The 26,422-nt window shown below is 36.5% G+C and overlaps 2 protein-coding genes across 9 annotated transcripts in view; one reads left to right on the top strand and one right to left on the bottom strand.

Moving 5' to 3' along the window:
* The window catches only part of DNAI7 (dynein axonemal intermediate chain 7), a 70,511-nt gene extending 68,183 nt beyond the window's left edge, over nucleotides 1-2,328 (top strand). For 7 of the 8 annotated variants that reach the window (XM_067008903.1, XM_067008902.1, XM_067008900.1 and 4 more), the window contains one exon: nucleotides 30-2,327. In XM_067008903.1, coding sequence (XP_066865004.1) covers nucleotides 30-308 — 279 coding nt within the window. In that variant the 3' untranslated portion in view covers nucleotides 309-2,327. Of the gene's footprint in view, nucleotides 1-29 lie in introns of all 8 variants that reach the window. The other variant, XM_067008899.1, reaches the window with a different exon arrangement.
* The window catches only part of IRAG2 (inositol 1,4,5-triphosphate receptor associated 2), a 93,375-nt gene that overhangs the window by 2,938 nt on the left and 64,015 nt on the right, over nucleotides 1-26,422 (bottom strand). The window contains 13 exon segments of the mRNA XM_059080121.2: nucleotides 780-1,043; nucleotides 1,929-2,036; nucleotides 3,978-4,079; nucleotides 4,376-4,425; nucleotides 4,543-4,605; nucleotides 6,291-6,334; nucleotides 7,235-7,382; nucleotides 13,367-13,501; nucleotides 18,360-18,500; nucleotides 18,767-18,794; nucleotides 18,881-18,935; nucleotides 21,240-21,297; nucleotides 24,319-24,389. Of these exon segments, the coding sequence (XP_058936104.1) occupies nucleotides 800-1,043; nucleotides 1,929-2,036; nucleotides 3,978-4,079; nucleotides 4,376-4,425; nucleotides 4,543-4,605; nucleotides 6,291-6,334; nucleotides 7,235-7,382; nucleotides 13,367-13,501; nucleotides 18,360-18,500; nucleotides 18,767-18,794; nucleotides 18,881-18,935; nucleotides 21,240-21,297; nucleotides 24,319-24,389 (1,247 nt within the window). The 3' untranslated portion in view covers nucleotides 780-799.

The following is a 26,422-nucleotide window of genomic DNA, read 5'->3' as shown; positions in this document are numbered from 1 at the left end:
TTAACATATTTTTCTGTCGTTTTCTTTAGGTGAGGGAACACCTTCCTAAAGAAGAACCCATTCAAAATCCTAATTGGACCCTTTTAATGTTTAGTGGTGATAGGGCACAAAGTCTCAAAATCAATGAATCCAGTGATGCATTCTCTGAAGCCCTTAAAGAAGAAACTGAGTTTCACTCTACTTTATATCACATGGTTAAGGATTTTGCTTCTAAAGAAGCAATGAAGAAAGTTAGGTGTTCCAGCTGCCAGTTTGTTGACTCTGTATGCCACATGCTACTTTCAGCTAGATTACTCAGCTATTCTTAATCCCCACTGATGAATTTTATTCAGTATGAAGAATGAAGCAACTTGGAGAAAAATCCGGTATTTCTACAATAAAGTATAATGAGTGAATATATGCCAAATAGGCTGTTAAAATGATCTAATCAGCATTTTATACTCAATTTTTATTTTTTAAGAATTAGGGTTTTTTTCCTTATGCATACGTGACCTACTGAGACTTCCAACGTTCACTGTATGAAAATTTGAATGGTTCTTTATTTCAATAAATTTTAACAAACAACAATATCTCCTCCTCAAAAAGCTCATTAAAAAATCATATGGGTGGGCTTCCTCCCCACTGTATTTTAGTTAGGAAGGTAATCACAAAAAGAGGGAATATAAAATATCTTACAGTCATTCTGAGAACCTCTGGTTCCATGCTATAATTTCCCAGCTAAAAGTTACTAATTTACAAAGTTCAGATACTGAAACTTTAAAAATCAAGATTAGCATTACCACATTAGGATGTGCTCCGGTCACACTGGCGGTGGCCCATTGTGTTGGAGGCTGGTAAATGGCCACAAGATATGTTCTAGAGACATCCAGGAGTCCCCATCCTGTGTGGGAGCAGCATCCACAGACTTCTGGAAAAATCGGCCTGTGAAGAAGCTCATCAATGCCGCAAATAGTACAATGAACGCGACAGAAAGCCAGAGTGCCTTATTGGCCTCTCTGATGGAAGTCTTGAGATTTGTTGCCCAGGAAGCTACTGTGTTATAACTACAAGGAAAACACAAAATCAGCATGTGGTAATCACAATAATCTGTTACTAGAAACACTCCTTTTGTCAACAGTAATCAAGTCATGCATCTGCCCTGCATAATTCCACCAACACCTCCTCATCATAAGCTACACAGCATGATCTAGCCTCTTGGCTTTGGCCACAGTCTGCTCCCCACAACGCTTATAATTTTTAGAATTCAAGAAATGATGTGCTAAGGTAAGAATCTGAAAATTATGTGATTTAGGCATTACTTAACTCCTAACAAGTACATTTGAGTATTAAGTTCATTTCTTCAATCAGGTAAGGCAATTTATATTCCTGGGGTAGAAGAAATAATGTTATTCATTGGGTAGAGCAGGATACACGTACTTATAAACATGTCACTTATTTCTCACCATACCCTGGACTTTTGCTGTACTAAAATGCTAAAATTCCTTTTAGAAACACCCACTGAAAAAGCTTATTACAGCATCATATAAGTCTTTGAAAATAGTTAACTGTGTTTTACATGTGCTAATTCATTTACTCATGACAGCAAAGCAATGACATAGGTACTATTATCATCTCCATTTTATAGATGAAGAAATCAGTGCTCAAATATGGATGAACTTGCCCAGGTCACACAGCTAGTCAGAGAGCTAATTCAAGCCTGGGGCCATCTGGTTCCAAGGCCAAGTTCTTAACACTGTGAACTCACCTGCCTCTTGTAGTTCATAGGTTCAGGGATTGTTATACACCATATGGAGTTTGTTATTCATCTTAAATTTAACATTTTGAAAGGTCTTTTAGTAAAGTAATTTGATTAAGATCAATACTGCTAACCCTGCCTTACCTTTCCCTATTCCACCAAAATGGTATCATTTAGCAAGTAGACAACTTACATTGAAAAGACATCCCATTTTGATGGATTATTTTTCTTTTCAGAAAGACTTGGCTTTCTTGTCCTTTCTACTGTTTCTTCTTCAGGTGGTTCTGAGTCATCTTTAGTTCTGTAAATAAATATTGTTTTTAAATATTAAACTATGGATAATGTGCTATTATTATTTATAAGATACTGCTAAATTTTCCTGTATTACTAAGGATGCTCGCAGATATTCATTTTGCTTTAGAAAGATTTGATAAATAGCTAATTCTAAAAGTCAAATCACCAACTTTCTATTTTTAACCATTTATAGGAATTTAATTTTTTAAAGTAACTTTCTGTATTTAGAAAAATAGCAAATGTTTGTTGTAGAAAGTTGGGATGCTAGTCAAAGAACAAATAAAAAGGGAAGATTTACAAAGAACATGTGTAAGTTAGTCAATTCTCACCACTCATCATTAACCAGTGCTGTTACTGTGATTTTCCTTCTCAGCATGTGTGTGCATGTGTGTGTCTGTGTGTGTATTAGTAACTACACTTTAAAAAGCAAATGTGGATGCTATATTTCTCCCCTGTGTATTTTTCATTCAACGTATCATAAAATTTTTCTCATTAAGTTTTCTTTTACCAAATTTTTTGTAATATTCTATATTAACAATTGATTTTACTTTTTTCTGTAGGTTTTTTGAGCATTGCTAAAGTGGAATAACATCAAAGTGTCATTTCTTCCTTCTCTAAAAAATCTTAATACTTTAAAACATGTTTATGCAGATATGTTTGGTATAAAACTACCTAAAATAAACTATTAGTTGTCAGTGAGCTGGCAAGTAGCAAATGGGCTGACTGTATTTAAATAAAATCATATTATCTAAAGAGGGGTCCTTTACCTGAACAAAACTTGTCTCATTGTTCATGTTCCATGTTTTATGTTCACTGATGAGTCCCTAGTTGGATTTGAATTTTGAAATCCCAAACTTACAATCCCCTCACAATTGCCAAAGGGATTTGTGTCTCAAAGTTTTTGTTTTTGTTTTTCAGTCAAACACCTATAGGGAATGCATGTGATAGATTTTAGTTTGGTTTTTAAAGGCAACAAAGCCCAAAAGCCAGAATTCTTGTAGGATTCTCAAGGATTCAGTCTTTCGTTTGCGAAAACTTCTCAGTAGAAATCATACCATACTGACAAAAATTTAAAAATAGATTATATTTTCAAGGAAACTCTTGATTTTTTTTTAACCCAGATCAGAAAATATCCATTATGTTAACTCTAAATCTAAAGAGTTCAATACATGCAATTAGACTCCCAGGATTATTTAAGGAAAAAAATAAAGGCTTTGAGGGTAGGAACTATGTCTTTTTCATCTTTATATCTCTTAAGCTTGAGTGTAGTGTGTCTCACATAAAAGGCACACAATGAACATGTTATAAAATCAACATAAAATCATTTCATTAAGATCTCTTAAGATCTCTACAGATGAGGAAACTGAGACCAAATAAGGTTAAGCAATTTGTCCAATGTCACCCAAGGAATTAGAGGCAGCATTTCTTCTTGTCCCTCCCTCTTGCCCTCTACCTTTCATTATAGAAGTATATTTTATTTGTTTAACTTGCTAGATATAGAGATAGCAATGTAGAGTTTTATGTTTCCCCTAATCATTTACTTAAAGGGAAGACATGTATATATAATGCACATATATTACATATTATATTATATGTTGTAAATAATTCATCTAAGTAGATGAAAATTTTATTTCTGTGGCTCTTTACTGACCTTTCCCCCTGATGACAAGACACCTATACAGGAAAAAAATTCTCTTCACATATCTGGCAAATTCCAGGTTCTTTTCTAACTTAAGAAAGACCTCAAACCTTGAAGTACTGAGTGCTATGAGAGTGAATGTATTATTAGCAAGTAACATTTATATAGTACTTCATAGTTCACAAAAGTCTTAAACAATGAATGATCTTTTTGATGATGCAGCATTGACCTCATCTCCACAGAATAAAAGTGATCCCCACTATTTATGCCCGGCACATCAGTTTAATAAACACATCAAGCTTCACCTACTTTAGTTCACATTTTTCTTCTTCAGCATCTGCCCAGGAATAGGTGCTAATAAATCGATGTAATGAGGGACGGTGTTCACTCTGCTTTAACCCCAAAATACGCCTAAATAAAGATGATTATAGCCACTTGTCAAATCAAATACTTCTGTAGCCATTCCCAATTTATTTCCCACTACCTAAATCAATACAAAAACGATACATTCTTATTTTTTCCTTGGCATATTCATGTAATGCTTATTTCGTAAGAAATAATATCATGAACATATGCCAATTTTTATAATTATTCTGCATATACTCCATACAAATCAAATGTTACTATATCACTTATTTCAAACATTTAATTTAGCCCAGTTATAAAACAGTAAGGTTCCCAAAGAGCCACCATAAAATTACACTTACCAACTGCTTGACCTCCTACTGAATCGGTCATTATTTTCCATCCCAGCCACCTTTAAAGTTCAGATGTCAAGGAAATAATAAAATATGAATTTAGTGAAGTAAATTTGTATTTCTGTCATATGAAAATAAATTTGCTTTTGACTGAGAACACTTAGGGATTTGCTTACCATTCCTGCATTTCCAATATTTCTGGGCAAAGAGGCAATGGTCACTCTTCGAAGAGAAGGTGGCTACCCAAAGGGGGAAAATACACACTTAGAAAATTCTCAATGTTTTATCCTTGTGTGAAACACTGATGGGTATTCTTGAATGTACACATCCATGTACTTGACCACTGATGAGTTAAACAGGAGACATATTTTCAAGGATTTTGTTATGGCCAAATTGCCTTCCAGAAATATTCTGCCAATTTATATTCTACCTTCTCCAACAATGGATAATTTTTGCCAATCAAGTAAGGAATATAAGCCTTTCTGTTTAGATTTCCAGTAACACTGAACATTGTTCTTCTATGCCAAATAACCCTGTATGTATCTGCTCTGAGAACCATCTGTTTATGATTTTTGCCTATATTAATTTTGTTAATGATATTTCTTGGCAGAATTTTTTTATTTTTAATGTAGCCAAATCTTTTCATCTCTTCCTCTTTTTTTTTTTTTTGTTATCTTTGGTTTTGTTTGGGGTTTTTTTGGCCACATCGTGTGGCATGCAGGATCTTAGTTCTCTGACCAGGGATCAAACCCGTGCCACCTACAATGGAAGCGTGGAATCTTAAACACTGGACCACCAGGGAAATCCCTCATCTCTTCCCCTCTTTTGCTACCATTTTTTTATGCTTGGAAAGGTTTTCCCCAACTCAAAGAGGAGATAAATATGCACCTATTTTAGGGATTTTTTTTCATGGTTTCATTTTTTCCATTTAATACATTTAAGGATGAGTATGACATTATAATGAATGGATGTGTTTATAACTCAGCCTTGAGATTTGTACAGGAGAATGTTATATTTTGTGGCTCTTCACATTTAAATAAGTAGAACTTCAGGAAATAAACTGAAGAAGTTTTATGTGAATTCTTAAGCCACCATTCCTAATTTAATTTTATAAGTTAGTTGAACATCAAAAATATCAAATTGTGGTCCAAAAACGTGGGTTCTAATCATGATTCTATCACTACAGGATCATAACTAATCACTTAACTTCTGTGAAAGTTAATTCCCTCATCTGTGAAAAAGATTTGGATGGAATGATTTTAAAGTCCCTTGCTCAGAAATTCAGTGAAATCTTGATTTTCAAACTGACAAAAACTGCTGGTTGACTTTCAATATCCCGTTTTCCCCTTCTACTTAGTAACAAACCCCACTAATTTTTAGTTAGGCATACAGCCTCCAGAATAAAAGCTGTTTTCATCTTATTTCCAACAAAGAATGAAAAGGGAAATGTTATCTGGGACTTCTAGGAAGTGTCTTCAGAGGTAGAGAGAACACCTGTTCTCACTTCTTTCTTTTTTCTTGGAGCATGACTCAACATAATGACCAGGACTTGGTACCCAGAAATGACAAAGCTGTCTTAGTCTATGAGATGGAAGCAAAGCGCTGAGGTTGATGACTCGGCAAGAGACACAGGGACTGGGATTTTGTGAAACTGCTCTGCCGTTGTTGGACTGCTTATTCCCAACTTTGGTTTCACATGAGAAATCATTATACTGGCTTTCCTCTCGCTGCCAGGCAAACTTAATTGATATACAAATATTGCAAGTATAAAAGCGTACATATATAAACATAAACACGTATATATACATAACACATATATACGAATTAAAATCACTGTTGTTTTATGATTTACATTTAAAGCCATGTTGCTTCAAGTAATATTTTAAAACCATCTCAGCTATAACATTTGATAGACATTTGTTACCTTAGAGTTTAGAGAAGCTGAACGTTTTTTAATTTGGCAGTCACCTGAAAGGGAAAACACATTCGTGTATTTTTGGAATTACATGTGCAATTTAACACAATGGTCTTAATTCTTTACAAAGAAAAGCAATGGTTAGAAAATAATTATTGAAGACCCTAGAGACTACTGAGCAATATAAATACCTGGTTATCATTTACTTGGTGATTCATAACATTAGTAATCTGAACCAATGGAATACAGTCCTCTATGTCACTGCCAATGTCCAAAATGCCTGCCTAGCACAGAGGGGGCACTAAATGAATGTCTGCTGAATCAATGAGTCCAAAATTACAGATCAAAAGATCATCAAATGTTATTACTTTTCAAGAAGAAGGAACAGATCATTAAAATGAAAATTCTGCCTATAAACATTCATACTATTTAAAATAAAACTATAAGATTTATATAAGCCTTCTGTTAAGATATTCTCCATGGTCTCAGATGTCTCCCTATTTTCCAATCTATTGATCAGCTTACTCTGTCACAGTCCTTCCTTGTTCGAGGGATACAAAACCATTGTTGATAAGAGTGGTTCATTTATGCTATTGTGCCTTGCTTTATGTGTGGAGAAAAAGCCAATTCTAACATAAGTAAGACAACACTGGGGTCAACTCAATGAGTTGGATTAGTTATATTCTCTCATGTCATCATTTTAATGAAATCTTGGTGTCTACCATAAAATCCGTCTTGTCTCCTAATTTGTTTTCTAACTGACATCTTACTCTGGGCTATATAAATAACAGGAATGAGTTATTTCTTATATACTATATATCATATCCTTCTAATATAATCTTAACATAAGAGTCATACTAAAAACATTATGTAATAAGAATTAGTAAGAGAGAGAATGAAAAAGAAGAAAGTTAAAAAACATAACTGATACAATTATCTTAAACTTTTATTACCTTCATCTTCAAGAGGGTTAAAAGTCCTTTCATTTTGCAAAAGAACCTGTTTTAGTTCTTCTAACTCAGCGTGTTCTTTGGCATACATTCTTTTCAGATTTTCTACATGCTGAATCATCACTTCGACGGCTTTACTAACCCGGCTTTCCTAAGCAGGAAAAAAAAAAAGAAATTTACATTGAAAATACTATTCTTGATACCCAGTTAAAAGACAGTGAATTTGACACATGCACTTATCTTCACTCCATCCTTAAATTCTACAAAAATGACAAGGGATTTTTTTAAGGCATGAGTAGACAAGGGTAAATAGAATGGAAGAGGATATAACAAATTTTTGAACACCTGCCAAGTAGAAGGACCAGTGGTAAATGACTAAGACCTGAAAAGCTGAACCCTAAAAAAAGCAGTAAGAAAAGCCTAGAAGCCCCCTGGGTTATACCACAGAAAGCTGCAAATGCTCAGGAATTAGTGGTGCCTTTGGAATTAAGCTTGAAGATAGAACAGAAGAAATGGTTGAAAATCTGTGTAAAAAGTGATTCGATCCACAGATCCTCTCCCTTACTCAGGTCAGCTGAGCCCCTCTACCACTTTGCTGAAAGACTACAAAAGCTGGCTATCTAGAGAGAGTTAACCAGAGTGTCTGTGGATTGAGCAGTAACAAATAGTTGATGGTGAGTGGATCATACAGAAAAGAATAGATTTAAGCAAAAGTCTCTCTCTCTCTCTCTCTCTCTCTCTATATATATATATATATATAGAATCTAGAGATATGGAGCCTTATTCTTCCAACTATCAAACACCTGTAGCCAAGCTTATACTCTCAAAGACTGGCAGTTGGAAGACTTTTCTCTGAGGAATCTAACATTGCAAGATGACAGTCTTAAAACTACCAACGTTAAGAGTATCCCAGTGACACAACCTAGCTTGTGTGAAGCTCAGAGCCAACAAGAAACTTCCCCACCCAACATATACAGAGCTCCCAGTCAGCTGTATAGTGGATCATCACTAGTCAGAGGAAAGCCTCTAGCCTGAGAAAAGAAAATCAAAACAAAAAAAAAACACTAAAATTTCAATTAAGCTATCAATATCTTCAGAAAAGTAAGAATAAGTATTGCATCTATGAAATAAGAACAAGATATTAAAAAGCAACATTCTGAGAATTTTAAAAGTCTGGAAATTAAAAATATGATAAAAAAATACATAAGAGTTTCAAGATAAGGTTAAGGATATTTCTCTGAAACTAGAGCAAAAAGACAAAAATGTAGAAAACAGACAAGAAAGGACCAGTTCAGGAGAAACGAATTCAAGAAGTATAGAAAATGTAGAAAAATTCCATCAAATGTAGAAAAGGAAACAGTTCAAGAAAATCTCTGAACTCAAGAAATAACTTTCCAGCTTAGGACCTAAAACAGTGGTTGAAAATAAACCCATGCCAAGGAAGGACAGCAGGGGTAAGAGGATATCCTAAAAGCTTCTGGAAAGTAAAAAGGGGTTATAAACAAAAGTTCAAGGGTCAGAATGGCATCAAAGTTTGACAGCAACCCCAGAAGCTAAGAAGAAGATGAAAAATTATGAAGGAAATGATTTCTAACCTAGAATCCTTCACCCAGCTACCGTAAAGACATAAAGAATAAAGCCATTTTCAGTTATATAACATTTTTAAAAGTTTACCTCCCAGGCATTCTTTCCCTCAGAAAAACGCGTGAGATGTTCCACCAAAATAAAAAAGTAAACCAGCAAAGAAGGAGGTATGGGATTCAGGAAATGGGATTCAACTCAAGAAAGAAGTGAAAGAAATCTTCATTTAAGAATTCCTAAGACTTTTGTGGTGAGCCTGAAAAACAGTCAGTTGAGATTGACAAGTCAAAAATCTCTGGAAACAACATCTCAATGAAGAAATTGACAGAATACCTGATGAGTCAATGTATTGTGAGATCTAGACTCCCTGGGAGAGGCTGAGAATATATTAGAGATAAGTAAATAGAAAACTAAGCATAACAATCATGGCAAAGGAAAATGATTAACTCCACAAAGAACATGAATTGTGCAAAGAAGGAAAAGACATCATAACAGACTACTGTCTCTGCTATGAATAGATACATGGGCGTAATTATGTTTACAGATAATATAGATCTAATATTATTCATTCACTTTTTTTAATTAAAAATTTTTTATTATGATAATTTCAACAGACACAAAAAGTAGAAAATAAGCCCACACATATCTATTAACCAGTTTCAAGAACCACCAACATTTTGCTATATGAGTTTCATCTCAAGTTTTGAATGCTATTTCTTTTTAAGTACAGGTGATGGACATCATGTTGTTTTACTCATAAACATTTCAGTAAGTATCTAAAATAGGAGTGTATTGTCTTAAATAACCACAATGCCATGATCACGTCTAACAACATTAACAGAAACATCATCTAATCCATATTCAAATTTCCCCTTGTCTCAAAAACATCTATTTACAGTTTTGCTTGAATTGGAACCTGACAAAATACATTCATTGTATTTTTCCTTTTTTTTATATTGATGTGTAATTCACAATATAAAATTTACTATTTTAAAGTGAACAATTCAGTGACATTTAGTACATTCACAATGTTGTGCAACTACCATTTCTATCTAGTTCTAAAACATTTTTATCACCCCAAAGTAAAACCCCATACCCACTAAGCAATTATTCCCCACTCACCTCTCCCCACCAAAACCTAGCAAACACCAATCTTCTACCTTTCTCTAAAGATGTACCCATGCTAGATACCATATATGAATAGAATTATACAATATGTGACCTTTGTGTCTAGCACCTAAAGTTTGCATAAATTTTTCCAGATTCATCTACATTGTAGCATGTATCAACACTTCATTCCTTTTAATGGCTAAATAATATATTAACAATACGATAATAATATTGTAATTTCCCCACATCCTTGTCAACACTAGTTATTTTCCTTCTTCTTTTTTTTCTATTATTATAGCTATCCTAGTGGGTGTGAAGTGGTATATCATTATGGTTTTGATTTTCATTTCCCTAATAATTAAGCATCTTTTCATGTGCTTATTGGCCATTTGTATATCTACTTTAGGGAAATGCCTATTCACATCTTATTTGCATTTTTTTAATTGGGTTGTTTCTCTTTCTGTCAAGCTGCAAGCATTCTTTATATATTCTGGATACTAGACCCTTATCAGATATATGATCTTCAAATATTTTCTTCCATTCTGTAGATTATCTTTTCACTTTCTTGATAATGTCCTTTGATACACAAAAGTTTTTAATTTTGACGAAGTCCAATTTATTCTTTTGCCATTGCTTTTGCTTTTGGTGTCATATAATCCCTCATTTAACAAAAACTTTTTGAGTATTTGCTATGCACATTTTAGGCATTGAGGAGACAAGCAGTGAGCCATACAGACACATATTCCTGCCTTCAAGGAGCTTATATTCTAGTGGGAGGAGATAGACAACAAATAAGACATCAGTAAAACATAATAGTATGACGCTAAAATGTGATCAGCATTATGCAAAAAGACAGGGAAAGGGAGGATGAGAAGCTCTGGGGTGGAAGGGGTTGAAATTTTACAAGGGAGCTCAGGTGGTCAGCTGGGCTATTCTATAAAGGTGACATTTGAACAAGACTTGGAGAAGGTGAGGGCCAAGACATGTGGACACCTGGAGGAAAAATATTCTAGGCATAGGGAACAGCTAGGACTGGGGGCCTGAGTTGGCAGCATGATGAACAGAAACGAGTCCCGTGTGGCTGGCATGCAATAACCCAGGAAGACAGTCACAGAAAATAAAATCCAAGAGGTAAGAAGGCAGGGGAATCATGTAGATCCTTCTAAGCCATCATAAGGACTTTGGCTTTTATTCTGAAAAAAATGAGGAGCCACTGGAGGGCTTTGAACCAATAAATAACATGAAAAAAAAGTAGCATGATCTGGCTTAAGTTTTAAAAGGATTATTCTGGCTGTTTTATTGAGAAGCAACTATGGGGGTGGGGTGGGGATTGGATTTAGATGGAGACAAGAAGACCATGTAGGAAGATATTGTAGTAATCTGGGAAAAAAATAGAACAGTAGCTTAGATTAAGGTGATAGCTGTGGAGAGGGAAATGAGTGGTTGAATTCCAGACATGTTCTGATGGTAAAGTAAATAGGACTGTCCATAGGATTAGATGTGGAGTGTGAAAGAAACGTGTTGAGAATTACCCCCAAGGTTTTCCAGCCCCAGCAACTGGAAAGACAGAGTTGCCCTTTACTGAGGTAAGGAGACTATGTGTGGAACAGTTTTTGGAGGGACTGTCAGCAGTTTATTTTGGGATGTGTTATGCTTAAGTTGTTTATCAAACTTCCAAACTACATCAACAGTAGCAGATTCTAGTCTGAAACTCATGGCAGAGGTCTGGGATAAGTGTGTGAATTGGGGAGTCATCAGTTGACTGCATGGGATAGTATGGGGATTGAGTGACGATGGAAATCAGATGTGCACAGGTGAAGCCCTGGGGCCCATCAAGATTAAGAGGGCTGGGAGAAAGGGTGGGACCCGTAAAGGAGTCTGGAAGGGATTGCCCCACAATGTAGAGAGAAGGACCAGGGGACTATGGTACCTGGAAACCAAGTGAGGAGAGTGTTTCCAGGAGGAGGAAGAGCTCAGCCATGTTGAATGTAGCAGACGGATTAAGGAAAATGAGTAGGTTAAGGCTGACTAGAATATGTTTCAGAGAGACTGGGAGGAGAGAAATTGGAAACAGTGAGCACAATTCTGTTGAGGAGATTTGCTAAAAATGGGAACAGAGAAACCGGGTGGTAGCCAAAGAAGAAAGAGTGAAAGATTTTTTTGTTTGCGTTTGTTTTGTGTTATTTTTCCTGTCTTAAAAACAACATATTTGTGTGTTGATGGGAATGATTCAGTAGAGTGGGGAAAAACTGGAGATGGAAGAACACAGGGAGAATTGGGGCCCAAGATTCTGAGTAATTTAGAAGGGATGAGATCTTATATACAGGTGGGACGGTTAGCCATGGATAGGATAAGAGACAACTCATCTTTCGTACCAGGAAGGAAGGCAATGTCAAGGGTTTAGGTGCTTGTAGGTTCAGAGCTTTTGGCAGGTCCCTTCTGATTGCCTCAACTTTCTTACTGAGTTAAGAAGCAAAGTCATTATTTGACAGAGAGAGAGGGGGGAGGACATGATGGTGATTTGAGGAGAAAGAAGAAAGTGTGAAAGATGGGAAGCCCCAAGGACCACTTAAGGTTTGTGATGAATTTCAAAAGAACTCAGTCAGCATAGAGGTGTGAGGTTTTCCAGCTATGCAGGTATAATCAGGTGGAGAAATGGATTTAAAACAAGGTTGTAGATTTTCCTAATGACTAAAAGAAAACAAGAGAAGGAAAAGTGTTGAGGGTTCATGCAAGGGAGCTAATGTTGTGTTTGACCATGGAATTTAAGCTTGGTTAGGAAAGAAGAGAGATCAACAATAAGGTGAAAGACAGTGAAAAGATGTGAGAGGGGAAAGATTGATAAATAAATATTCATCTTTGTAGTAGGAAACCAATAAATATCTAAAACTGAAAATAAATCACTTAGTGACAGTATAGCATATTATTTGGAGATATGAATATTAATAAAAAACAAACCAAAAGAGTTGAAAGTTGTTGCTCTGGAACATGGGAAATGGGATAAGAAGGCTTTGAGAACTACTTAACTTTATTTTAAAAAGCTATGCACATACGTAACTTTAATAAAAATAAAACAAAGAATATTACTACCTGGCAAGGGGTTAAAAATAAACTAGAATATTAGAAGTGTACAACAAATGTTCAGACTAAAACTATCATCAGAGTGAAGTGTCTCCTTCTTAGGAAAATATATTTTAACAAGTTTGTTTAGGTAGAGATTCAAAAATTTAAAGTCTCCCCAGATTTTCCCACAAAGAAAATTTTGAAAATCTACTTCTCTATGAATAAGTGTGCAAAGATGCATAAACAAGGATATTTATTGTAGCACTGTTTAAAACAGGAACATATCAAAAACATTCTGAAATGATCAAATATAGTCTTTTCCTAGAAATGTAATCCACTTTTAGTAATTTCATTGTAACTGGAGAAAGGGAGACAAATTACCTGATTAATGGCTCCCAGCATCTCAGCCCTACTGGCCACTCGTGCTGTGCACTGACTGAGGAACGTTATACTCTTCTCCAGCTTCTTAATGATTTCCTGGGCTTGGCTGTCATCTTCACAAAGAGGTGTTAAAGACTGCACAGAAAGTAAAGTATTAAAAAGTATCCAACCCAAGTATTCAGCAAGTGATTCTAACACTGACTATATTGTAAATGCAGATGAATCTATTATCTTTGTGGAAGGTGAAAAGCAGCAGCAAAGACCAATAATGAATGATACTGAAATATTAATACCTTTCTTTGTTGGTTATGACCAACAGGTATTCACAAAGCCTTTTATACTATTTTTGATCCCTTCCTTCTTTACTTCCCAAATTTGCTACTCCTTCATGTGTGTTTATATCTTTCTTCTACAATTAATAGGATGGGATGTAATTAATTGGCAATGGTAAAGAAATTATGCCTATAAATGAATTGAATGCACTATATGAAGAGCATAGTTTGAACTTTTAAGAAAAGTAATAAAAATATACTCGAATTAGGGCTTCCCTGGTGGCGCGGTGGTTGAGAATCCGCCTGCCAATGCAGGGGACACGGGTTCGTGCCCCGGTCTGGGAAGATCCCACATACCGCGGAGCGGCTGGGCCCGTGATCCATGGCCGCTGAGCCTGTGCATCCGGAGCCTGTGCTCCACAAAGGGAGAGGCCACAACAGTGAGAGGCCCGTGTACCACAAAAAAAAAAAAAAAAAAAAAAAAAAAAAAAAAAAATATATACTCGAATTAGATATGACTCTGATTACTATATTTGCTCTTCTATTGATGACAAGGTGAGATTGGGCTGGTTAGGCTGTTATGCCTTCATTGCCTTATAAATATTTATCTCAAACCTGTGCCCTTGAACCAAGATGATGGCTTTCCTGATGGAAGGCCATCTGTTCCAATGGGGAGGAGAAAGAATTAAGAGAACAACATATTTGGAAGCCAACAAGCCATTGCTCATTAGCTGTGTAATCATGAGCAAATTTCTAATACTTGCCCATGTCTAAAATACCATAAATTTTGTATAGCATCAGAAAGGAAAAGTGCTGCCAATAAAACCATAAGGCATCATTGACTGTAAATTGCATCTTAATTCTACAAATGTTATACTATCAAGCTTTCTGATTTGCTTTTTCCTCATCTGTCATATGGAGACAACTGCATCTTCTTTCCAGGAATATTGTGACATGAGAGGTAATAGATGCCAATTGCTTGTCACACAGTAGATGCTCAATGAATAGCAGCCACTGTTGAAACAGGCAGATATGTATGAGTTGCAACTGGAAAGTTGCTAACCGACTGGAATGACCATTGTCAGACATACAGTTTCTTACTGCAGTTTAAATAACCACCATTAGTTAGAAAGAGAAGAGCATATATTAGTTGTTAGTCAAACATAATATGGCTTATCAAAACTTAATCATGAAGAAATAGAAAATTTGCATAGACCGATAATTAGTAAGGAGATTGAAGCAGTTATAAAGAAAAAAAAAATCTCCCAAAGAGGAAAAGTCCAGTTCCAGATGGCTTCACTGGAGAATTCTATCAAACAGCTAAAGAAGAGTTAATACCAATCCCCCTGAAACTCTTGCAAAAAATTGAAGAGGAGGGAACACTTCCAAGTTCATTCTCTAAGGCCAGAATTACCCTGATACCAAAGCCAGACAACAACATTACATGAAAACTACAGACCAATATCCATTATGAATAGTGATGTAAAAATCCTCAACAAAATACTAGCAAATTGAATTCAGTAGCACATTAAAAGGATTATACACCATGACCAAGTGAGATGTATTCCTGGAATGCAAGGATGGTTCAACATATGAAAATCAATCAGTGCAATACACCACATTAACAGAATGAAGGATAAATAACCCATGATCATCTAAATTGATAAGAAAAGCATTTGACAAGATTCAACACCTTTCATGATAAAAACATTCAAAAAACCAGAAATACAAGGAAACTACCTCAACATAATAAAGGCCAAATATGAACACCCACAGCTAAAATCATACTCAATGGTGAAAGACTGAAAGCTTTTCCTCTAAGATCAGAAACAAGGCAAGGATGCCTACTCTCACCACTTCTATGCAACTTAGTACTGGAAGTCCTATCCAGAGCAGTTAGGTAAGTAAAAAAATATATTCAAAAAATCCATATTGGAAAGAATGAAGTAAAATGATCTTGTTCACAGATGACATGATCTTACATAAAGAAACCCCTAAAGATTCCACAAAAAGACTGTTAGAACTAATAAACAAATTCAGCAAAGTTGTAGGATACAAATCAACACACAAAAATCAATTGCATTTCTATGCACTACTAATGAACCATCTAAGAAGGAAATTAAGAAAATAATTCCACTTACAATAGCATCCAAAAAAACAAAATAGTTGAGAATAAACCTAACCAAGGAGAAGAAAGACTTGTACACTGAAAACTACAAAAAATTGCTGAAAAAATGAATGAAGACACAAAGGGGAAGGTATCCTGTGTTCATGGACTAGAAGACTTAATTTTGTTAAGATGTCCATACTATTCAAATCAATCTACAGATTCAATGTAATCTCTATCAAAATCCCAAAGGCATTTTTTGCAGAAATTGAAAAATTCATATGGAATCTCAAAGGATCCTGAAGAGCCAAACAATTTTGAAAAAGAAGTACAAAGCTAAAGGTATCCCATGTCTTGGCTTCAAAACACATTACAAAGATACAGTAACCAAAACAGTATGGCTCTGGCATGAAGACAGACCAGTAGAACAGAATAGCATGGCCAGAAATAAACCTATACATATATGGTCAAATGATCTTTGACAAGGGTGCCAAGACTACAAAATGGGGAAAGGAGTCTCTTTAACAAATGATGTTGGAAAACTGCAAGAGAGTAAAGTTGGGCTCTTATTTTACACCATATACAAAAATCAACTCAAAATGGATTAAAGACCTAAATGTAGGATCCCAAACTATATAACTCTAGAAGAAAACATAGGGGGAAATCTTCATTACAGTGTATTTGGCAATGATTTCTTGAATATGACACCAAAAGCATAGGTTACAAAAGCAAAAATAGACAAATAGCACTACATCAAACTTACAGACTTTTGTGCATCAAAGGACATAATCAACAGAATGAAAAGGCAACCTACGGAATGGGAGAAAATATTTGCAAATCATATATCCTATTTTAAAATTGGCAAAGGACTTAGACATTTTCCAAAGATGATATACAAATGGCCAATATGCATATGAAAAGATGCTTAACAATACTAATCATCAGAGAAATGCAAACCAAAACCACAGTGAGATACCACATTGCACCTATTAAATGGCTACTATCAGAAAACAGAAAATAGGGACTTCCCTGGTGGAGCAGTGGTTAAGAATCCGCCTGCCAATGCAGGGGACACGGGTTCGAGCCCTGGTCCGGGAAGATCCCACATGCCGCAGAGCAACTAAGCCCGTGCGCCACAACAACTGAGCCTGTGCTCTAGAGCCCACGAGCCACAACTACTGAGCCCACGTGCTGCAACTACTGAAGCCCACGCTCCTAGAGCCCATGCTCTGCAACAAAGAAAAGCCACCACAGTGAGAAGCTGGTACAACGCAACAAAGAGTAGCCCCTGCTCACCACAACTAGAGAAAGCCCGCACGCAGCAACGAATACCCAATGCAGCCAAAAATAAATTAATTAATTAAAAATTTTAAAAAGGAAACAGAAAATAACATGTTGGCCGGGATGTAGAGAAATTGGAACCTTGGTGCACTGTTAGTAGGATTGTAAAATGGTAACACCACTGTGCGAAACAGTATGGTGGTTCCTCAGAAACTTAAAATAGAACTCCATATGATCCAGCAATCCAACATCTGGGCATATTTCTAAAAGAATTGAAAGCAGGGTCTTGAAGAGATATTTGCACACCCATGTTCATAGCAACAATGTTCAATGTTCACAGTAGCCAAGAGGTGGAAGTAACTCAAATGTCCATCAGTAAATGAATGGATCAACAAAATGTGGTATATACATACAATGGAATATTTCATTCAGCCTTAAAGGAAGGAAAGCCTGCCACATGCTACAACATGGATGAATTTGAAGACATTATGCTAAGTGAAATAAGCCAGTTACAAAAAGACAAATACTATATGATTCCACTTACATGAGCTATCTAAAGTAGTCAAATTCATAGAAACAGAAAGTAGAATGGTGATTACCAGGGGCTGAGAGAAGGGCAAAAGGGGAATAGTTTAATGGCTATAGAGTTTCAGTAAGCAAGATGAAAAAGTTCTGAAGACCTATCTCACGACAACGTGAATATACTCAACACTACTGATGTACACTTAAAATGGCTAATATGGTAAATTCTACATTATGTGCTTTTTTAACCACAGTAAAAAACAGAATATGGTTTCTATATTTTCTTTTTCCAAAATTAGCCCCCTTAATTTTCCAACCCATCCACATATTTATGGTGACTTCACAAAATAGAAGAATAATAGTAGTTGTTACACTTCTGTGTCCCTTACAGAAGGTTTGCCCATTATCTGACAAGATTGAAATGTCACCATTCTTTTTTCAGTTACTTAAATGGAAATCATCCTTTGCTTCTCTTCTTTGAAGCTTAACATTGATATTATCTCCTATTGCTCAGTTTTCTGCCTAATTACTCTTCTGCCTGAAATCTATTTGAAGATACAGAGAGATGGCAGAAGATTCACATAACTACTTTAAACAATATTTATTTGTTTTATTGCTTATACCCTTCTATCGGTGAACGTTTTATCTTACCCTGATCCTGAATTCTTACCTCCTATTAATTCACATTTGAGGCAGGCAGGGCTTGGTACCTAGTGTTGGTTTTAATCATACAAGTAAACTCTTATGTAATTTTGAAAACTTTATTAATAATACAACTGAACATGTAGTCCCCAAAGGTTATGAGTCTCACCTCTAACAGTTTTAAACAGTTAGTGATTTCTTTCTTCAAATTTTCTTCTGCCAAGTCACGGGATCTTTCTTCAAGCCTCACTCTTTTCTCCAAGGTGAACCAGTCGCATTTAAATCCCAAAGATAACCTGAGAAATTCAGCCTGTTGTCAAAATAATGTGAGGGTGAGGAGAGAACATTGGATGTAGTCAAATTTCCAGTTTAATACCAAATTACACTGAGGCATTTCTTTCTCCTCCCAGTGACATAATGCTGGCACGCATAGGCTTTCCCTGCACTTTGTCATGGCCAAGCCAGACAGACACCAAAAGTACGATAGCTTGTGCAAAAGCTCGCAGGGACTGCAGGCGAGTGAGTCTGAAACACATATTTTTTTACTAAAGGAAAAAACATTTGCTTGAAACTTACCTCCACCTCCTTCTCATTAGCAGAAGTGCTGTAAGATAAGAGAAAGAGCTTACTCAAACATAGTTCCAACAGAAAAGCAAAAAATGTGAGCATGCTATATGAGGAGGAGCTTACTTGTCATTTTGTCTAAAGTTAACTGACTTCACAGGAAGAGAGGAAACAGCAGCGCCTATTAAAAGACAATAAGATAGTATTTGGTTAAACAGGCTTCACAGCTACGGGCACATTCAATCCAATGTTGTTATGGCCTCCCTCCACTAAACAAAGGCGTTCATTGAAATATGTCTGAGAAGATCTCCAGCTAATAATGCATTTGCTTAAATATAAGACAGTGTTATGCTACACTTTGGGGATCAAAATCATGTTGAAATCATTGGCTCACACTTCAGCACGTGAATAGTCTTTGAAAACCTGAAGATGTCTCAGAGTCAAGGGACAGCCCAATTTGTCCTTTCTGCATTTGAATGTTTATTTGATTTGATTCCATGGTTAAATGCATAGCTTCATCTGGTACCCTGGTTTCCCTGAGGACCAAGGATTTAAAACCAGCAACTTTTATGAGATCTTTTATCAGGCACTTTTCTAAATGCTTTATACATAATTTCTTCAATCCTCACAGCCAGCCTTCTCTGGTGGGTACCATTCTTATCTACAGTTTATAGGCTAGGAAACTGAATCGCAGCTTACCTAGCTCACACAGGTACTGGGGTAGTAGTAGTAGGAGTAGGAGTAGGAGTACTAGGAGTAGTAACAATAATATAATAATAATAATGCTGCTAATAATAACAGCAACAATAAACATGACATCAATCATTTACCACAGGTTTACTATATGCCAGTCCCAGAACAAAGCTCTTTATACATATTAATGATACTCTTCATGACTACTTCACAAAGAAGACAATAATAGTTATTAAGAGCATTAAGTATAGAGTTGAAAAGATCTGGTTTAAATCCTAGCTTTTGTGGACAAAGTATGTGGCCTGCAGTTCAGTAAAGAAATGATGTTGTGGTCATCAAGCCATCAGCCACCGTAGCTGCGTAGCTGCGGTGCACCCTGAGGGGATTTAAGATGGAGAAAAGCAGGATGCTGTCCCTATATATCAAAGGAATGATTTCAATAAGCCCAGACTCTTGCATCTTCCCATACATAGAAAAGGGCTAAATTCATTAACTTGAGATGTCTGGGTTTTTTTATAATTAGCAGTTATCTTTTTTTTTTTTTTTTTTTTTTGTGGTACGCGGGCCTCTCACTGTTGTGGCCTCTCCCGTTGCGGAGCACAGGCTCCGGACGCGCAGGCTCAGCGGCCATGGCTCACGGGCCCAGCCGCTCCGCGACATGTGGGATCTTCCTGGACCGGGGCACGAACCTGTGTCCCCTGCATCGGCAGGCGGACTCGCAACCACTGCACCACCAGGGAAGCCCAGCAGTTATCTTTTGATGTTGGACTACCTGGTGGCTTTTTGTTTCGTTTTGTTTTGTAAAATCTCCTGTATGTCCTGTCTCTTCCCTTACCTCTTTGGAACAGTCCCTCAGAGCTATCTGAGAGGCTATATCCCAGGCTTAAGTCCTTAGTAAATCTGCAGATAAAACATAATTCTCAACTTTTAGGTTGTGCATTTTTTTCAGTCGACACTTGGATCCTTAAAACTAAGTGACCTGGAACAAGTCACAACTTCATCAAACAATCTACAAAATAAGGATGATTTTTCTATAGTAGCTAACTTTTATGAGAACTTTTATCAGGCACTTTTCTAAATGCTTGTTACATAATTTCTTCAATCCTCACAGCCAACCTTCTGTAGTGGGTACCGTTCTTATTTACAGTTTATAGCCTAGGAAACTGAATTGCAGCTTACCTAGCTCACACAGGTATTGGGGAGAACTAAATAAAACTATGCATATAGAGAATTTAGCCTAGTACTTAGTACAGTCTATATTTCATAAAGGGTACTTTCTTTTTTTTTTACTCATCATTTCCACTTTGCAGATGAAGAAATTAAGACTCAAGGTTAAATAGCTTGCCAAAGTCACAGCAAGTAAGAGAGTGACCAAGCATACAGTGAGTGACTCCAAAGCCAGAACTCTATTCACTATTCCATCCTAACAGAAGGAAGATGGTGAGAGAAGCATAATAGCACTCATTCTTCAAATACTGGCTTATTTGCTTTTAGACGGAACAATAAAAAAATCTCAGAGTAGAGCTTAGGATTTGCTACCAACATTGGCATGGTTCTTAGTTCACAATAGGGCACAAGGTATTACAAGACCTCTGGGCTTAACAGGCAGTGCAACATAAATATGGCCTTTTGAAAATGCTACAAGTTGAATCAAAATCAGTTCTATTTGGCTGATTTTATCTAGAGATGACGAGTTGTAGATGCCATATCTTTACTCAGAAAGATTTCACCCATAAAACATACCAGCAGGGAATAAAAGTTCACGTGGGGGTTGGAAAAGAACATTCCTTACCTCCTGCCACACATTCTTTTCTGTGCTCATTTATTGTTTCTGGTTCCCCTTTGGCTTCCTAAAATCATAAAGAGATTTTATTGCTGAACACAGAGTGGAAATCCTTCATAACCAATCATTTCTCGACTTCCTGTCCTCTCCTACCTACCCTGTTCAAAAAAGCACTCTACAGTATGCAAAGAACTGTGCTAGGCATTCAGAAGAAAAGAGGACCGACTCCAAGGGGGTTTCTAATCTAGCTGAGGCATAAAGAACAGAAGTACATGAAAAGCTGCAATCATGATACAAGTTACTTCAAAGCAAACTAGGATTAACTGCCAAGTAAATGAGAGATAGATAAATATGTGCTTTGCAAAAGGAAGAGAGCAACACCATGGCTTAAGAAGCATGGAAAGTCTCTGCAGACAAGGAACAAGCTGGAGCTTGAGGGAGAGATAGGACCGAGTGGATGAAGAGGTGGGGGTGATCTAGGATTATCACACGCAGCTTTCCAGATGGATGGTTGGGGAAATTATGGCAAAATAGCTGCTAAGATTGTGCTATGTTTGGCTTCTACTCCACCTGAATATATTTTAAGGTCACTGACCAACTGTCCTACAAATGTATCCATAATAGGAGAGTTGCACTATACTGCCTGGGGAAATCTAAAGGAGAAGCTATAGGCATACAATTATTTTAGGATAATTATTATTCAACATTCTCAGAAATTTTCCATCAAAAATAAGGCCAAGACAAATTTCCTTGGTAGGGCCCTTGATACCATGTCATGTAATTTTTGGACAACTGTAACAAATGAAAGAATACAGGTAAAACACTGGATCATCCTTATCGATATGTACATACTCAAGTTGTTTTAATCCCCCCTCAACCCCGTGACATCTTCCGGCTATGGCATTTTCTTCCTCCCCTGCGCTTCCTGGTTACACTTCTTCTGGGAAGAGTTGTCCACAGTTGCTGTTTCTAGTTCCTCATCTCCCATCTGTGATCAGTGAACTACTCTGTCCCTGCACCTAAGGCTCCAAGGAAACTGCCTTCCCCAGTTATCAGTGAACTCCCTACTGCCAAATCCAATGGATGATTTTCAGCCTTTATCTGACGTGACCTCGATCTATAATCCTCTCCTTCTTGAAGTTTCTTTTTTTTTTTTTTTTTTTGCGGTACGCGGGCCTCTCACTGTTGTAGCCTCTCCCGTTGCGGAGCACAGGCTCCGGACGCGCAGGCTCAGCGGCCATGGCTCACGGGCCCAGCCGCTCCGTGGCACGTGGGGTCCTCCCGGACCGGGGCACAAACCCGTGTCCCCTGCATCGGCAGGCGGATTCTCAACCACTGCGCCACCAGGGAAGCCCTTGAAGTTTCTTCATCCCTCGGTTCCCCTCTCCTGATGTCCCCCCATCACTACAAAGCTCCTTCTTGGTCTCCTCCACCACTGCCTTCTCTTATTAGGCAATGGGATCATCAAGAGTCCACTATCCTCTGTGCTCTCTCTCTGCCTGCCCTCCTTCCTTGGGGAATCTCATCCACCTGCTTGGTTCTTTGCTGATAACTCACAAATATGCGTCTGCCCCTGAAAGTCCCATGGGTGAGCTTATGAATATGGGTATATAGTTATCTATAAAATCTCCTTACAGGGTATTAATGATGCCTCATATCAACCTGAAACTTGACTTATCTCAAATTAAATTAAATTTACCCCACAAATTCTTCTTACTCCCTCCTACTCTCATGTTATTCTATTCATTCTGTAGGTTAGGCCATAAACCTGGGTATTGACCTTTTCCCAGACCTCTGATTATCAGTTATCATGTACTGTGAATGCTACACCCCAAGTACCTCTCAAAATAGTCTCATTTTTTCCATCATCACTAAATTCATACTATCTTCATTTCTTGCCTGAATTATTACTATAGCATTCTAACCAATTTTCCACCTCCATTACGACATTTTCTAATCCATTATTTTTAAAAGATTTTTTGTTTATTTATTTATTTTTGAGATGAGCTAGGAAAGACTAGAGTACTTGAATTTTCCTCTGTCCATTTTTTATAAGGGGCAACCACTTTCGGCATGTGGGCTAGCCAACACTACACTTTATACATACTTTACACTACAAAGAATTATCCCAAATCACATATCCAATTACTCCACTCCCTTCAGACAAGAATAGTATAAAATTTTTATCTACCTTTTGACCTCCAATGTATACATGCCACAACCTTCTCTTAACCTGAGTTAGTTGCATGAGTCTCTGTTTCTTATAATCAAATAGGTCTAACTAAAAGAATGTTTATACACTGAGGGCAAAACAATAATAATACACACACACAGACACACAGACACACACCTCCGCACATAGAATACAGAGAGGGACTGATGTATAAATAAGATCCTTGAAGGAACGTAGAATTGCCCATAGTCTGTAAGTTACCCTTCAAATAATTATAAATTCATACCAGTGGCGATATGCCTTCCCTTTTAGGAAAGGAATTTAATTCTTTTTCTATAAACATTTAAATATTCATCCTTATAATGTTTTATAGCAGTTTGCCATGTACCTGTATAACATTCGATACCACTCACTAGATACCTCCTCCATGACACCTCTTCTGTCCTCTCAGCCCAATCATTTCTCTTTCATATCGCTGACCAGTCTAATTACTGAGTAACTGTATGTTTCTTCCACTAATTACAACACATCTTTAAGATAGATATCACTGTTTTGTTTAGCCTTATTTATTAATGCCTTCATTTATTTAAGAGTACTCTACAGACAGATATTTAGCTTGTTTCCAGCAGACCTTTGATGAATAAATGAGTGAATGAATGCATGAATGAATGAAAGAAAAATCAGTGTGGAGTCAGGAGGTCCTACCTGAGTCTACTGAGTGACCCTGGATGGTTTGGACTCAACTTCTTCATCTATACAATATTAGTATAATTAAATTCTATTAACCTCATAATATTTTGAAAGGATAAAATGCAATAGTGCTTTTAAGAGTACTTTGCAAACTTAAAGGGACAGTTCTAAATATCATTGCAACATATCATTACTTTTACTGTTAACATGCATATATTTCCTTACCTGATTTGACATGATTTTTTCTTCAGTCACAGAGCCTTGGAGTGCAATGTTTTCAGGAGCTGGACTTCCACCTATAAGAAGGAGGAAACACATCAACAGTGTTGGGGGGAGGGGGAGCAGTAATAAGTAAAAGAGGAAGGAATAGTGAGGGTGGCAATGCGGGCGGACTAGTAAGTGGCAAAGTGCTTAACACGTGAGACAAATTTTGTACTAAAAAACTTTAAATGTCAAACACATCACTAGTATAATTACAGAAACTGAATGAAAGAAGGATGAACAATTAGTAACTTAGTAGCTTTTTTTAATAGATTGACAAACAGGTTTTTTAACAATTATATATGCAAGGCTGATAACAAAGTATATCCTTCCAAAACACAGTATCTTTCTAAATAAAATGTAATCAAACTAAGAAAAGATGCACTTTTAATTTATGCCATTCCTTTCTGTAATTTCCCTTTGTTTATTTGTATTGTAATGTACTTGATGATGATTTTCCTCTTCACATGACCCATTGTCCTGACTTTAGTTCAGTGCAGGCGCAAAGGTCAGAGGCTATAGTCAGATTTTGTTTCTTTCTTTTTAAGTAAACAGAAACAGAATAGTTAAAGGATGTATTAGATTTTTTTTAATTTACATGGAAATAAGAGCAAAATGGTAATCCCTTTCTTCAGGGATATAAAATTTTTTCCCTATGGAAATTTTATTTTAGTTCTTTAAAAAAATATATTAAAACAGATAGTAGATTCATGTGGCCCATAAATGAAAAAGTGTAAAATTGTTTTCCAGTGAAAATTTTCCCTCCCATCACGCCTGCCAGAAACCTACTTTACCTCCTCATAGACAATGTTACAAATTTTTGTCTAGCCTTGCAGAGATATTTTATATATACACAAAAACTTTTTTCTATTTTTTTTCCACAAATTTTTACATGCAATACAGAATGTTTTGTACTTTGGCATTCCCCCCACCCCAAAATAGTTCTTTGATATCCTTCCAAGAAAAAGTTTCCTTATATATGTTTTACAGATGTATACTAGTATTCCATTACATGGATATGCCAAAAATATGTTAGTCTTCTACTGATAGTTAACTTGTTTCCAATATTTTGTTGTGACAAACAATGCTGCAGTAAATAAACTTCCATATATGTCATATAGTATATATGTACATGGATCTACAGGATAAAGTCCCAGAAACCAAATTGTTTTATCATGGCATACATACATTTAAATTTTGGGTAGATATTGTCAAATTCCTCTCCATACTAATTATAATAATTTACATTCCCTGCAGCAGTGTATGAGAATTCTTTTCCCCAAAAAAACCTTACCAACAGTGTGCTATCTTTGTCTACGTGACAGGTAAAAAATAGTATCCTGGTGCAGCTTTAATTAAAATTTTTCTTATTTGGTGTGAGGTAGAATATAAAGATATTCTTCAGTCAACTGAAGGAATGGATTCCATTTCTACAATTTTACAGCTCCTTTAACTTAGCACCTGTATCTCAAATTTAATTGTCCAATTTAAACATGAGATGAATTTTCCTTGATCGGTGTTTTTGGTTGGAATGGGAGCCTATGTTTCCCATGAGTGTCAACTGTAGTGATGTCTCACTGGGAACAGTTGAGAATAAGCACTTTATTTTCAGACTCCAACGGCAGAAAAGGATCTAACATGTTATCTAGTTAATATCTGCCTCCTGAGTGGACCATCACTAATCGGTCCATCCTTTTAACCCAGTAGATTCTAATTAGCATTCTGAGAATTTCCTAAGTAGGTGATTCCACATCTGCGTCACAGCTGAGACTCAGGTGTGTCCAATCAATTTTGGCCATAAGGAAATATTTAAATCCCATTAAAATATACTGTAATTTTTATTTTAAATACAGAATTGGAAAAAAGTTGGTAACATTGTCATATATGAAGGCCATGGTCACCTCTGGACTTCTTTTCTCCAGACTATTTCTTCAAAATTCTTTTATAAAATAGTATTACTGGGCTTCCCTGGTGGCACAGTGGGTGATAGTCCGCCTGCCGGATGCAGGGGACACGGGTTCGTGCCCCGGTCCGGGAGGATCCCACATGCCGCGGAGCGGCTGGGCCC

This window comes from Kogia breviceps, chromosome 12 (genome assembly GCF_026419965.1).
Source record: "Kogia breviceps isolate mKogBre1 chromosome 12, mKogBre1 haplotype 1, whole genome shotgun sequence".
Lineage (NCBI taxonomy): Eukaryota > Metazoa > Chordata > Mammalia > Artiodactyla > Physeteridae > Kogia > Kogia breviceps.
Note: the sequence above shows the minus strand (reverse complement) of the source record. Positions and strands in the feature narration are given on the sequence as shown.